The sequence below is a fragment of the Sinocyclocheilus grahami genome, unplaced genomic scaffold (assembly GCF_001515645.1).
Source record: "Sinocyclocheilus grahami isolate Dianchi unplaced genomic scaffold, SAMN03320097.WGS_v1.1 scaffold329.1, whole genome shotgun sequence".
Classification (NCBI taxonomy): domain Eukaryota; kingdom Metazoa; phylum Chordata; class Actinopteri; order Cypriniformes; family Cyprinidae; genus Sinocyclocheilus; species Sinocyclocheilus grahami.
The window spans coordinates 451653-466101 of NW_015505508.1; the positions used below are offsets into that span (position 1 = coordinate 451653).

At 37.0% G+C, this 14449-nt stretch overlaps 1 protein-coding gene across 1 annotated transcript in view; it reads right to left on the reverse strand.

The window, feature by feature from the left end:
- LOC107602530 (cadherin-7-like) overlaps window positions 1-14449 on the reverse strand; it is a 63353-nt gene that overhangs the window by 48329 nt on the left and 575 nt on the right. Inside the window, exon 2 of the mRNA XM_016295047.1 lies at window positions 4062-4528. Within this exon, the coding sequence (XP_016150533.1) occupies window positions 4062-4301 (240 nt within the window). The 5' untranslated portion in view covers window positions 4302-4528. The remainder of the gene's footprint in view (window positions 1-4061; window positions 4529-14449) is intronic.

A 14449-nucleotide genomic window follows, 5' to 3' on the forward strand; every position in this document is an offset into this window, starting at 1 on the left:
GTACTGTATGCATTGCCCAAAGAGAGCTAATTACCTGAAATTTGGCCATTTTGAGATGTAAGAATATAGATTTTATTTATGTTTGTCAATTTTAAGTTACATTAAAACAGTTTAAAATTGAATTATGCAAAATAGGAGCTTATTCAGCTATTTTAATATTTTAATAAAATGTTAAAATAATTAAAAATGTTAAATAATTTACATTTAAATAAATTATTTTAATTAATTTAAAATAATTAATTTTTTTATAAAAAATTTATTAACATAACATATGTAAATACAAATCAACATATCAGTCATGAAAACACCCATCTCAGTCAACCACTACTCACATCTTTAGTGTTTTGCTGTTGATACCATGAAAAGGGGCATAGGCATAAAAAGAAAGAGAATATGAAAACAATATAATATCTCATGGTAAGTTGTTTGTGAGGACCCTGTCTTTTATGTCTATATTATGCTACCCTTATCCTGATGAATAAGACCATCTTTCATGCTCACTCGTGATCAAAGGATGGATGTCTACATAAAAGCCAAGAAAGGAGAACAAGCAGTCAGCCAATGACCATCATACAAAATACATTCAGCACTTGAGACGTGAAAGATAAAAGAAATGTAAAAGAAACCAAGAGTAAAATGTTATTGCTCAGAGTTTGCTCTTAATGGAGTTCTCAGTTCTGCCTAATGAACATTGTCTCAGACATTTCTCCTAGAATTCCTTAAAATAAAAAGGAATTAAAGGAAGTCACAAATCTGTCAGATGTTGACATATAACAAGAGTATAGAGTTATAAAATTAGGGCCTTTTTCTCTGAAATTAATCTGAGAAACAGAAGACCAAAGTAAAGATCTCTTTACAGTCCAGGAGAAACATCTTAGAGAGATTTCATTTGTGGCTTCTCTTTCCTATGGGAAGGTAGAGAGATAGGCCACCCCATACTGTACAATACTCCACTGATCATCATTCAGTGCGGGGGAAACATTTGTGTTCAGTCACTTCTCTTTTGCCCGGATCCCTCCGGCTAGAGAGAATTGGAGATGAGCCTAAATCTAATAAGGTTCAACCTGGCTGACAGGGTTTGAGTGCGTGATGGTAGAGGTGTGTGTGTGTGTGTGTGTGTGTGTGTGTGTGTGTGTGTGATGTAGAGGCTGAGAGATAATGTATTGTAAAAGCCAAGGATAGTAGAGCAGGTGGCATGCTTGAGTATCTGGCTCATTATCTTTAAAATGGGAAAGTGTTTGACTGTTTTTGTGTTTAATATCGAGCAAACTACTTACAAGCCTGTGCGTATTAAGCAATCACATTGCTAGTAGACTGGAGCCAATACATAAAAGAAAAGATGCTCCCTTTTGTGACAATGCTTTTTTCCTCTTTGTGTGGCTCATTTACTGTAGCTCAGAGTATAACTATAAAATCCACACTGCATCAAAGAGGTCTGATCATACACTACACGAGGCATTTATTAAACACATGATCATCCCCATGCCAGAGTGTTTTGATCAAACAATGCATCAGATATTCACAAGCTACACATGTTACACGCTGACATTAATGTGAGGAAAACTGATGGCTAAAACACTTTAAAAGCCCAGACTGATTGAACAGTATATGTCAACCTCCATTCGTCAATGCTTTCATTTAAAGTGTCTGAAAATGAATATCAGACAAAGCTTTTAAAATACCCTGAGAATAAGGGTGGACGATATGGCAAAAATATCATATCACTTTTTTTTTTCAGGAAAATCATGATTCACAATTTTATCACGATTCTTTGTCACGTTGGTTTTACTATTTTGCAAGTTGTCTGAGTAGTACAGCCAAACTAATTTCCCTATTTTAAAAGCAAAGCCTTACAAGGTAACAAAATATAAAATAAAAACGAATGGCTGACATTTAGACCAAAGTGGGTGAAGATAAAATTCGTCATTATTTTTTCTTTGTTATTAAAATACACGAACAAAGATACACGTTACAAATACATATTATTTACAAATAAAACAAGCTTTATTTTTCAGGGAAAGTAGGTGTATTTAGCAGTAGCATTCAAGAAATTTAAAAAAATAATACACTTTACTGTATAAATTATACATTGATTCTTATTAAAGCAACTGTATTAAAGTTCTTCAGTCAATAGCAGTGAGTGATTTTTCTCTTTGTGTTTTGTTGTTTTATTAACATTAAAGAGTTCACCCAAAAATGAAAATTATGTCATCATTTACTCACTCTCAAGTTCTTTTAAATCTGAATGAATTCCTTCATTCTGCTGAGCATAAAAGTTATTTTGAAAAATGTGGGTAACCAAACAGCTGGTCCGCAGTGACTTTTCTAGTGTTTTTTTCCTACTATCAAAGATAAGACCAGCAACTGTTTGTTTACCCACATTCTTCAAAATATCTTCTTTTGTGTTATTAATAGCCTACAGGTTTGGGACCACATGAGAGTGTGTAAATAATGACAGAATTTTCATTTTTGGGTGAACTATCCCTTTGACAAGTGGTAGCATGTTTACTACAATTAGTCTGCTGTCAAGTTAAGAGCTGCAAGCATCTAAAATACAGGCACGCATCCGTTTTACTATCAACTGTTTACTTTCACTTTCGACATAAACAATCAGGCGCTGTTTGACAGGCTTTTTAGCGCTGTGTGTGCGCTTCTGGTGTGCGTGCTCAGAAAAAGTGCACATCAGATGAGCACTCGAATGAAATGTTTAACCGGCAAGGCTTTAAAGCACATGCAAATAATGCACTTTTATGACTGCGAATAAGTGCAGTGTCCCGTGAGTGTAACTCTACCGCTGAGTTAACATTTGATGGGAATGTATGTCACGTTGTATTATTGAGACGGAGGCGCCAGAACTGCAACTGATAGAATGTGCGCTGTAGCACGATACCATGATATTTCTTCAAAAGCAGATCTTTGAGACGTTTTAATAGTCCACGATCAAAAATCGTGTTATCGCACACCCCTACCTTAGAGTAATGTTATATTACTGATTCAAACATTCTCATAGGAAATATGCAGGCAGAGCATCTGTTCTTCACATGCACTTCATTAAGAGTTTGATTGACACATTTTCACAAAGTATTACTAAACCTCATCATGGAAGAAACATGAGGCATGTGAGGTTTTCTGTGATTTCACTTGGCATTAATGAGAAGGAACACTTTCGAATTGGCTGATACATCACTGCTATTTCAAAACATCAGTTCAGAAAATGTGACAATCAAAAGTGTTTAAACTTTATGTTCATAGCACATACTGTATATCAAAAGATCAAGTATAAATGGATTCCTTATGATATGACTTCTTTAAAATTAAAATTATTAGCAAGGTCCCTGTATGCCAAGTGTATGCACAATAGCATACACTTGGTCATAGTCATGTTTAAACAGCATCACATGTTTAACAGAAACGGCAATCATGTGCGGCTGAGGCACAAGATTTTGCCAGACACTCCAGAGAAATAAGTCTGAGCGACTGGACGGGTCTAGTGGCTTCTGGGCTTCCTAAGTACATTATCTAAATAAACATGTCAGCTCAGTTAACAGGCAGCCACTGGATGAGATGTAAGACCCCATTTACACCTATTAAGATTAATTTCAGGTGATTTGTTTGAAACAAGACAGTGCTAAATGCAAATGAAAAGAAAGTCCAAAACATTTTAAGATTGTGTCACTTCAACTACATTCAAAGGTGAGGCGATCGAAAATGTGACCACACTGTATCTGACCAAAAGTGGTCGAATGAGCTGTAACACCATCATGACAACAAGCACAGCAAACAAGGTTTTAGTACAGAAAATGTACATGTCATTAGGTCTGGGTAAAATAAATATCAACAAAGGATGAATAATATTACAGTATTACAATATTGAGTTGAAATCAACTCAATGTTTTAGTATATTTCTCAGCCTTTTAATAATTCCTACATTTATGTGTTTCCATTTTTTCACTTAATGAATTCAAAAAAGAAAGAGAATAATATCACTCAGCCCTATTTGTCATTATAAATGACCTCAGTGCACTTGATACATTTAAAATATCGGAGAAATTTAGCTTTACCTTGCCAACATAAAGAGGCTCATCTCCTGTGTACTCCTCCAGGACGAAGAATTGGTTCCACACCCAGTTGCGCTTGTGTCTTTGAAGAGATGCACCCACACTAGTTCTGAGGGGCCTGAGGGAAGCCAGACGAAGCGGGATAGAGTTCAGAGTCATCCCCCAGCAGCCCATGTCCCACTGGGCTAACAGCAACATAGTCATTACAGTCAGTCCAGTCCACACTGCAGAGCCGATCTGCATTATTTGGATGAAAGGATGAAAGTAAAAAAAAAAAAAGAAGGAAATAAAAAATACACTCCTCCGTATTGAAGAGGCACCAAAGATCTTGAGGCTAAGAGGTGGCTCCTGGGAAACTGTGCTCCACCCTCAGCACTGGCGTGGGTAGCAGGATAGAGCAGACCGTCTGACTGGTGATTGATGGGAGAGACCAGAGGAATGAACGATGATTGTAGCTGAAGCTCTCAAACCTGTGGTGAGAACAGACATCAGGGGGAGAGGTTGAAGAAAATCAGAGAGAGAGAAACAAGTCAAAGAAATATACAAAAAGAGAATCTGTCAGCACAGATGCAGGCTTGATTTACTGTCATTTTTATAATACCACTTCACATTTGAACCCCAGATTAAGACAACATGACTTTTGGCATTTCAGAGGTTGCAGTCTGAGATGCAGGTGCAGGCAGAGCGCTACAGGTGAGCAAAACGGACATGCGGCTCTTTCCTTTGGATGGGTATTTGACAGCACTGCTGAAACTGGAGCACATTAATCTTTAGGGCTGAAGGGAACCAAGGAGGGAGGGGGAAACCGACAGAGGGAGAGGAATTGAGCTCCAATGCAAAGGTTTGGAGAAATAAAGCAAATATCTCTCATCTCAAGTCCCAACAATGGAAAGAGTAGCTCCATTATCATACTCAGCTTATGCAAGACAGCATATGGGTCAATGTCACATAAAAATGTCCCCAAAAAAAATCCAGTTTAAAACACATGTTGGTTTTATATGGTTTTGAAAAACGTTTAAACCATTTTCAAGAAAAAAGTTGTAAAGACTAGGCCTAATAATAATGCCGTGGTCCAACCATCAAGTAAATTGTAATAACATATATTTTTAATCATATCTTAGTCATTTTCAGAAAAATATTTTAATATATAAAAATCTATATATATATTAAGGTGAAATATTTTATAGTCTGAACTACATATGAGTGTGTGTGTGTGCACGCGTGCTTTTATGATTTATGAGGACACAAATTTGTATAATGACATGGGTATGACCAGGGCCGCATTAACCATTGGGCTAAGCGGGGCTTAAGTCCCGGGGCCAGAGCAAGGAGGGGGCCCGTGATTGGCTGTGGAGTAGATTGACGGACATCGGTAGCACTGATCGCCAAAGCCCGTACCTCACTTTTTAGCGCTATTATTTAGTTAATTATAGTTAGTGGCTTATAACTATAGTAATAACTATAGTTTAGTTATTATTTAGGAGTTTTTCCATAAATTCCATGCATTACCATTAGAGATTAAAACGTCACATTTGAATTTTGTTTACCAATCAAATGCATTTATTATATATTTTCCTTTTGAACAAACTGTGCACGTAGCCTATCTATCAGGTCAGGTGATCGCTGCACCTAATGTCTGCATTCACCTCTCTTCACTTCATTCTGGTGTAATCTAGAAACAGTCATGCAAAGAACAATCTTCGATAAGTAAAAATGTAAACTATTCTAAAAAAAAAAACGAGGAGGGAGGGGAAAACATGAGTTAGTCACTAAAATCCACAGCTAGTTTATTTTACTAAAGCTGATGATGGAGAAGGAGTTGTGGAACAGCAAATGGACCGGACACATGGACCAGATAAAAACACAGCGTCATCATCCCCACAGATTTTAGGTTAGTTTGATTATTAACTTGATAGATGTTGCTTTTTGCGTTTGAAATAACTCTATAGGCCTATATTCGCTTATGGGCTGAGAAATTCATTTTGCGCGTAATGTAAGCTTTTAACATTTCATTTAAACGCATTTTAAGTGTTGTGGTTTAAAAACTAATTTAACTGTTCAGGGACACTGTTCAGGAAGCAGTGGCAGAATTCATTTTGGCAAATGCGCGCGTTATGACGGTTTCTGATACGCGCAGAGCGCACTTGCTCGTTCTGCGCCTGACTAAACTAAGAGTTATTTTTCACGCCTTGTGTTTAAATGTTCGAATACACATGGCTATGTGTCAAAATGCCTGTCGCTTCATCAACACAGTCATTTGTGTCTTAAATTAACATTAATAGTTAAAGATAAAACATGTGCACTAGTTGGCTATTACGAGATCCTGGCATTATATGATGAGATTTTAAAGGGATATAGTTCACCCAAAAATTTAAATACTGTCATCATTTACTCAGTTTCAAGTTGTTCTGAACCTGTATGAATTTCTTTGTTCTCCTCAACATAAAAGATGATATGTTGAAGAATATTCGTAACCACCAGAAAGTGTCTGGTCCCTGTTCACTCCAATAGTGTTGTTTTTTCTTTCATACTATGGAAGTCATGGGGGCATAGACACTGTTTGGTTACCAGTATTGTTCCAAATATATACGTTTGCATCCAACAGGTTTAGAACAACAACAACATAACTTTAATTTTTGGGTGAACTATTCCTCCAAAGCAGCCTACTATAGCTGCTGTTGCTATTTGTGTCAATAATGTAAATTAAACATTAGAAAGAAAATCACTCACTGTCCTTGACCGAATCGCTTTTGTAAAATAATGTGTATTGAATTTATACAGTGAAGGCTAGTCAGTCCATTTGTAGTCTATTTATTTTATGCTTTAAGATTTTGTAGATCAATTTCTTAGTTCTATTGTAATTCATGACTGTTTACTTGTCTTCAGTAAGTTTGTTTTTACGTAGGCTAGTATTTTTTTTTTTTGTGATATTGGAATTGGTAACAAGAATCATGAAATTGCAATGCATCAAAAATTTTGATTGGATAAAAATCCTATTTTAAGCTATATATATCATTATTGTGATGGGGGGCCCTGCAGTAAGTCATAGCCCCGGGGCCCAGTGAGGTCTTAATGCAGCCCTGGGTATGACATAGGTATTACAACGAGAAGGTGATTTATGAGGACATTTTGAGTGTCGCTATATTTCAAAAGGCTTATAAATCATTCAGAATGAGTTTTTTTTTTAAATCTAAAAATGCAGAAAGTTTCTTGTGAGGGGTAGGTTTAGGGGTTGGGTTGGTGTAGGGCAATAGAAAATATGGTTTGTACAGTATAAAGACCATTTTGCCTATGGAATGTCCCCACAATTCACAAAAACAAACCTGTGTGTGTGTGTGTGTGTGTGTGTGTTTCAATTTGACAATTCATAGAAGTGGTGTTGTGTATTAGGTCATTATATGTATGAATTTAATTTTTCAAAGAAAAAAAAAATCATCATGTCAATGACCCACAGCTTCACAGGTATGCTACATTGTTAAATTATTCTTCATTAACGAGTCACTTTCCAATCCAAGGTGACTTACGGTACTTTTGTACTGTCTGAAACTCACACTGGGGTTGGTTAAGTACTTTGCTCAAGAGCACAATGCCAGTGGCTCGTGAATGGCCCCATCTGGGGTTTGATCCTACAACCTCTAGCTTAAGAGCTGCTACTAAGAACTACAAAGCCTCACCACACCGTAAAAGTGTGTTATGTAAGTGACACTGGATTTTTATAGTGTATAAAAAACCCTCATGCTCCAAATTGCAAAGGAGAACTACAATTTAAAAGTGTGCACTCCAAGTTGAAGTGACAAAATTCCAGGAACAAATTTCTCCTAAGGGGTCCCTGGAGCTTCTCGGTCCAAAAGAGCCTTTTAGGTGTTTCTAACATTCTTTTAAAGTCAAACACTTACAAGTCTGGAAAAAATAGTTCAAAAGGGATTTGGGTAGAGCACATATACGTTCTCTAGAGAAATCTGTCCTTCCAGTAGTTCAAACCCACAGCAGCAGGATTCACGCCCCAACAGCTTATTTTGATGTTAAAAAGGATGTCGAAATCTCCACGGAAATCCTTCATTGTCCAAGAAAAGATGAGATCTGACCTACCGCTTTACAGACAGAACAACTCCCATATTGTGTTTAGAGTCCATGGCTATTTAAGCCTTGCAATTATCGCAACATGTGCATAAGATTTATTATGATATTTCATGCAATTCAGATGGACTTCAAACAATGACTCTATTTGAAAGTGTTAAAGCGTTAACATTATTAAAAAAGTGTTGATGGTAATATAGGGTTTAAATAAAAGGTGTTAAACACATCTGAGACATTAAAGCTATATGTGACAGATGCGTAACTGTGCTAAATAATAGCATATTTGAAGCTAGGACTCTGAAGGTGAACAGAAGAGTAAATCACACAGCATCCCTCAGGGAATCCATTCCCTCCTTGTATACCCTCCAAGCTCAAAAGCACCAGAGCTGCTGGAGGAGAACAGAACGTCTTGTGCTTTGCTTCAGAAGACCACAGTGCCAGGACCCCTCAGTGGGGAAAAGTATCATCTAAAGCCTGTAATCTCTATCGTAAGCTTCACTTTATAGGGGAATTACAAGTGCTTAGTGACTGATTAGATCTCTATGTGTCTGACTGAGTAGATTCAACAAAAGTTTTCAAAAATGGCTGACGGGGATCAAGAAAACAGTTATGGCAAAATAATTCGAAACACGTCTCAATTATCTCCGACCTCGAATAGTTTCATTGAAGTGCCACATGACACCACTGTGAAATAAAAAGAGCTTTGAGTCTGGAATGCTTATAGCGTAGCGGAGGCTAATAAAGAGAGCTGGAAGGTGATATGGATCATTTATCAAGCTTGCATTAAAACACAGCAAACAAGGACATAGGAAACAAGCCCTGGGATGTTTTTTTAATGTTGTGCGTCTGAAGCAATACCTCAGGACATGTTTACATTTCTCAAAATTGCCCAAATTGCTTAGGTCCCAGACTATAAGTAAAAAAATAAAAATTAGGAAGTTACAACATAACAGAAAGAAATACCATCTGATTTTTCAGAAATTAATGTGAGGGCATCATGTCAAAGTCTTAGTTAGATCCTTTGCAACATCGACACAGCTAATGAACTGAATTGAATCAACATTGAACTGACATGAGCTGTATAATGACACTATTGCCTTCTGTAGAGCTTGTTATAGCTGAATTTAACTCGATTTATAACTGAAGAACTTTGCAATATCAACACAGTTATTGAACTGAATTGAAACAACCCTGAATTAAATTAAGTTAAATAATGACACTATAGAGTGCATTAGTGCCTGTCCAATTTTTTAGCAGCGTTTGTCCTGTTTGTATCCTTCCCATTTATTGTTTCCCATAGAGTCCCATTTGAAAATCTGAGAAAAATACAGAGGTACAAGACTGTGTAAGTAACAGTTAGTGAGGGAAAAACTACAATCATTGTTAATTATTGCGAATTGCAATCAAATTAAAAAGAATGGAGAAATATAAAACTATTCATTTAAAGTTGCTGCTCGTAGTGCTTCGTGGGAGTAGGTGTTCCCTGCAGAGCTCTTTTGAAACAATTTGCTTTACACGACTCTCTGATTGATGGAATTTTCTGTACAGCACCATGTGTAATGTAGTTATTCTCCATGAATTTCACTGTTAAACATGATTATTTAAGTTGAAATAATGCAAATAGATGGATTCCACAAAAGCAAATACCATTGATTAACAACCTTGGAGCTCTTTAAAGGTTATGTATGATTCAAAATCTGTTTCCCTATGGAGAACATGAATGGAGTTTTTAACTATCATCTTCTGTAGAGCTCATTTACAGCTGAAATTGAATTTGTTTCATAATTGATTAATTTTACAACATTAACACTGTTATTGTCCTGTTTATTAATGTGAAGCTGCTTTGAAACAATCTGTATTGGCACCATGCATAAAAAAATGTCACTTGACTGTTAAACATTCAAATCTATGTGTGTTTTGCATTGGGATCCTTCACAAACCCATTTTTGGTTTCATTAGATTTTTCACCAATTATTTTAGACTAATCAAAAAATGGATCATGACTAAAAAGTGATTTACTGTACATTACAAGGCAACTATATGCCATGCTATGACGGTACTATATTTGTTCCTCTTCTCTTTCCAGCCCCCCACTAACATTTTTTCCCCGCCCGAATCTGCTCGCTGTCAGGCTTGGCTGAGGCCCCGGACTTTGTGTTCAGCACAGATCGCCCAAATGGTCTGGGACCGGATGATGAAGTCTCATTAGCCCCCCATGCCATCTGACGAGAAGAGCTGAGGCTTCAGCGCAGACCGCCCTGTGAGAGAGCGCCTACAGCCACAGCCAGAGATTCAGCTCCAAAAACCCATCTCAGCACACTCTTTAGTCATAGCCCCCCTGCGGTGCAAGTGCGATTGTGGCACTCACCAGGGACAGTATGCTCCAACACAGAGCAAAGCAAGGCTCCTAGCATCTGGACATCAAACACAGCACAGTGCGGACTGGTAGCATATGACCTTCTTATTATGGCTGCCCTTCGCTGTGCAGACTCTTGAGGGTGACTATGACAAGATTACGCAAGGATCTGGGCTGGATATGATTGCTTATGAGCAGGCAAGATGAAAAGTCTAATAAAGAATACATTTATAATATATTAAAAGACTATTTTCTTGCAGAGTTTCATTATATGCTTGGCAAAAAATATCCTGTTCATAAAATATTTTTGTAATAAGTTCTTTCTGTTTATGCACAAAGCTGTCACTTAAATTCAAAAGGCCTGGGACAAAATGTTCATGGGTGGGCGCCCCATGAGGTGGTTCCTGAAAAATCTGCAGATTATAAATTTCCGACACAAGGCATACTGTACTTCTTATCTGATCTATCTGTAAAAGAATATTTTTCAAAGTTCTAACTAAAACAAAGATTCCTAAAGTACATTTGACAAGAAATACTGTTTTAGTCTTTCTACTTCAAAATATCATGTTTAATTTAATAAATTGCTGTTTCTTTGTAATTTATTGTGAAGTGAAAATTGTTTGTACATCAAATTTTTTTTTTTTCAGTTTATAGCATGACTTGGCAAAACGACATCAATCTCATACCATTTTTACAAAATTGAGTCCCATTTTCATAATCTTTCCTAGGGGCCCAAAAAAACCCACCAAGACAGCCATAGTCTGCACCATATAACATCTTACTGGGAACCACACATATTCAGGACAACATTCTTGGTCAACCCTCCCTGACGACAGCCCAGTTTATGCATGGACACAAACTAAAGTGCTAACGGACTACAACCAGATGAAAGACTATTTTCTTGCAGAGTTTCATTATATGCTTGGCAAAAAATATCCTGTTCATAAAATATTTTTGTAATAAGTTCTTTCTGTTTATGCACAAAGCTGTCACTTAAATTCAAAAGGCCTGGGACAAAATGTTCATGGGTGGGCGCCCCATGAGGTGGTTCCTGAAAAATCTGCAGATTATAAATTTCCGACACAAGGCATACTGTACTTCTTATCTGATCTATCTGTAAAAGAATATTTTTCAAAGTTCTAACTAAAACAAAGTTTCCTAAAGTACATTTGACAAGAAATACTGTTTTAGTCTTTCTACTTCAAAATATCATGTTTAATTTAATAAATTGCTGTTTCTTTGTAATTTATTGTGAAGTGAAAATTGTTTGTACATCAAATTTTTTTTTTTTTTCAGTTTATAGCATGACTTGGCAAAACGACATCAATCTCATACCATTTTTACAAAATTGAGTCCCATTTTCATAATCTTTCCTAGGGGCCCAAAAAAACCCACCAAGACAGCCATAGTCTGCACCATATAACATCTTACTGGGAACCACACATATTCAGGACAACATTCTTGGTCAACCCTCCCTGACGACAGCCCAGTTTATGCATGGACACAAACTAAAGTGCTAACGGACTACAACCAGATGTAAAGTCAGGAAATAAGCAATAGTAACAATTAAGCAACAACACAAGAACAGCTAAACATATTCTACAAATAATACTGAAAATTACTTCACAACGAAAAAAACACACACCCAAAATCACAATTAATTTCTGGATCTAAACCACATCAAGTACGTTGGCCTCACAGTTCACTCAACGCGCCACCTAGCGGCCGTCAGCTTGACATTACAAGCGAAGATTCCACTACGAGACTCCGTGCTGTTGTTGGCATTGCAGTGGCGTCCTGACAGGGAGGTATTTGATATCGATACGGAGGTGTGAGGAAAATCTGCACCTCTGTATTTGTGATATCCGCTCTTATTTTGCTATAACACCACTCACACAAAATAAAAGCAAAAACCTCTAACTCACACCGAGGTACTTTCGCATCAAAAAGTCTTTCACAGTCACACTACAGACGACAGTATTTGCATCACAAATGCGAGTCCCTGGCAAGGTCCCAAGTATTGCTCTTAGGACTGAGAAATTGTACTTCGTTGCGACTCGATTAATATGCTGACTGCCAGACCTTAACTTCTGAACATCACAGATGCTCCTGAGGGAAAAGCGCTGAATATTAAAACATCACAGGCAGTGAGAGAAACTTTCAGATATTAATGCTGACCACACTGTTCGACAATATTTGAAAGTGCATAGCGCCTGAATATATTTATTAATGTTATATTAAATTAAAAAAGGTTTCGTTCATTTTTTTTATTTCATATTTCTCTTTCCCTTATATATATATATATATATATAGTCATAGCCCCCCTGCGGTGCAAGTGCGATTGTGGCACTCACCAGGGACAGTATGCTCCAACACAGAGCAAAGCAAGGCTCCTAGCATCTGGACATCAAACACAGCACAGTGCGGACTGGTAGCATATGACCTTCTTATTATGGCTGCCCTTCGCTGTGCAGACTCTTGAGGGTGACTATGACAAGATTACGCAAGGATCTGGGCTGGATATGATTGCTTATGAGCAGGCAAGATGAAAAGTCTAATAAAGAATACATTTATAATATATTAAAAGACTATTTTCTTGCAGAGTTTCATTATATGCTTGGCAAAAAATATCCTGTTCATAAAATATTTTTGTAATAAGTTCTTTCTGTTTATGCACAAAGCTGTCACTTAAATTCAAAAGGCCTGGGACAAAATGTTCATGGGTGGGCGCCCCATGAGGTGGTTCCTGAAAAATCTGCAGATTATAAATTTCCGACACAAGGCATACTGTACTTCTTATCTGATCTATCTGTAAAAGAATATTTTTCAAAGTTCTAACTAAAACAAAGATTCCTAAAGTACATTTGACAAGAAATACTGTTTTAGTCTTTCTACTTCAAAATATCATGTTTAATTTAATAAATTGCTGTTTCTTTGTAATTTATTGTGAAGTGAAAATTGTTTGTACATCAAATTTTTTTTTTTTCAGTTTATAGCATGACTTGGCAAAACGACATCAATCTCATACCATTTTTACAAAATTGAGTCCCATTTTCATAATCTTTCCTAGGGGCCCAAAAAAACCCACCAAGACAGCCATAGTCTGCACCATATAACATCTTACTGGGAACCACACATATTCAGGACAACATTCTTGGTCAACCCTCCCTGACGACAGCCCAGTTTATGCATGGACACAAACTAAAGTGCTAACGGACTACAACCAGATGTAAAGTCAGGAAATAAGCAATAGTAACAATTAAGCAACAACACAAGAACAGCTAAACATATTCTACAAATAATACTGAAAATTACTTCACAACGAAAAAAACACACACCCAAAATCACAATTAATTTCTGGATCTAAACCACATCAAGTACGTTGGCCTCACAGTTCACTCAACGCGCCACCTAGCGGCCGTCAGCTTGACATTACAAGCGAAGATTCCACTACGAGACTCCGTGCTGTTGTTGGCATTGCAGTGGCGTCCTGACAGGGAGGTATTTGATATCGATACGGAGGTGTGAGGAAAATCTGCACCTCTGTACTTGTGATATCCGCTCTTATTTTGCTATAACACCACTCACACAAAATAAAAGCAAAAACCTCTAACTCACACCGAGGTACTTTCGCATCAAAAAGTCTTTCACAGTCACACTACAGACGACAGTATTTGCATCACAAATGCGAGTCCCTGGCAAGGTCCCAAGTATTGCTCTTAGGACTGAGAAATTGTACTTCGTTGCGACTCGATTAATATGCTGACTGCCAGACCTTAACTTCTGAACATCACAGATGCTCCTGAGGGAAAAGCGCTGAATATTAAAACATCACAGGCAGTGAGAGAAACTTTCAGATATTAATGCTGACCACACTGTTCGACAATATTTGAAAGTGCATAACGCCTGAATATATTTATTAATGTTATATTAAATTAAAAAAGGTTACGTTCATTTT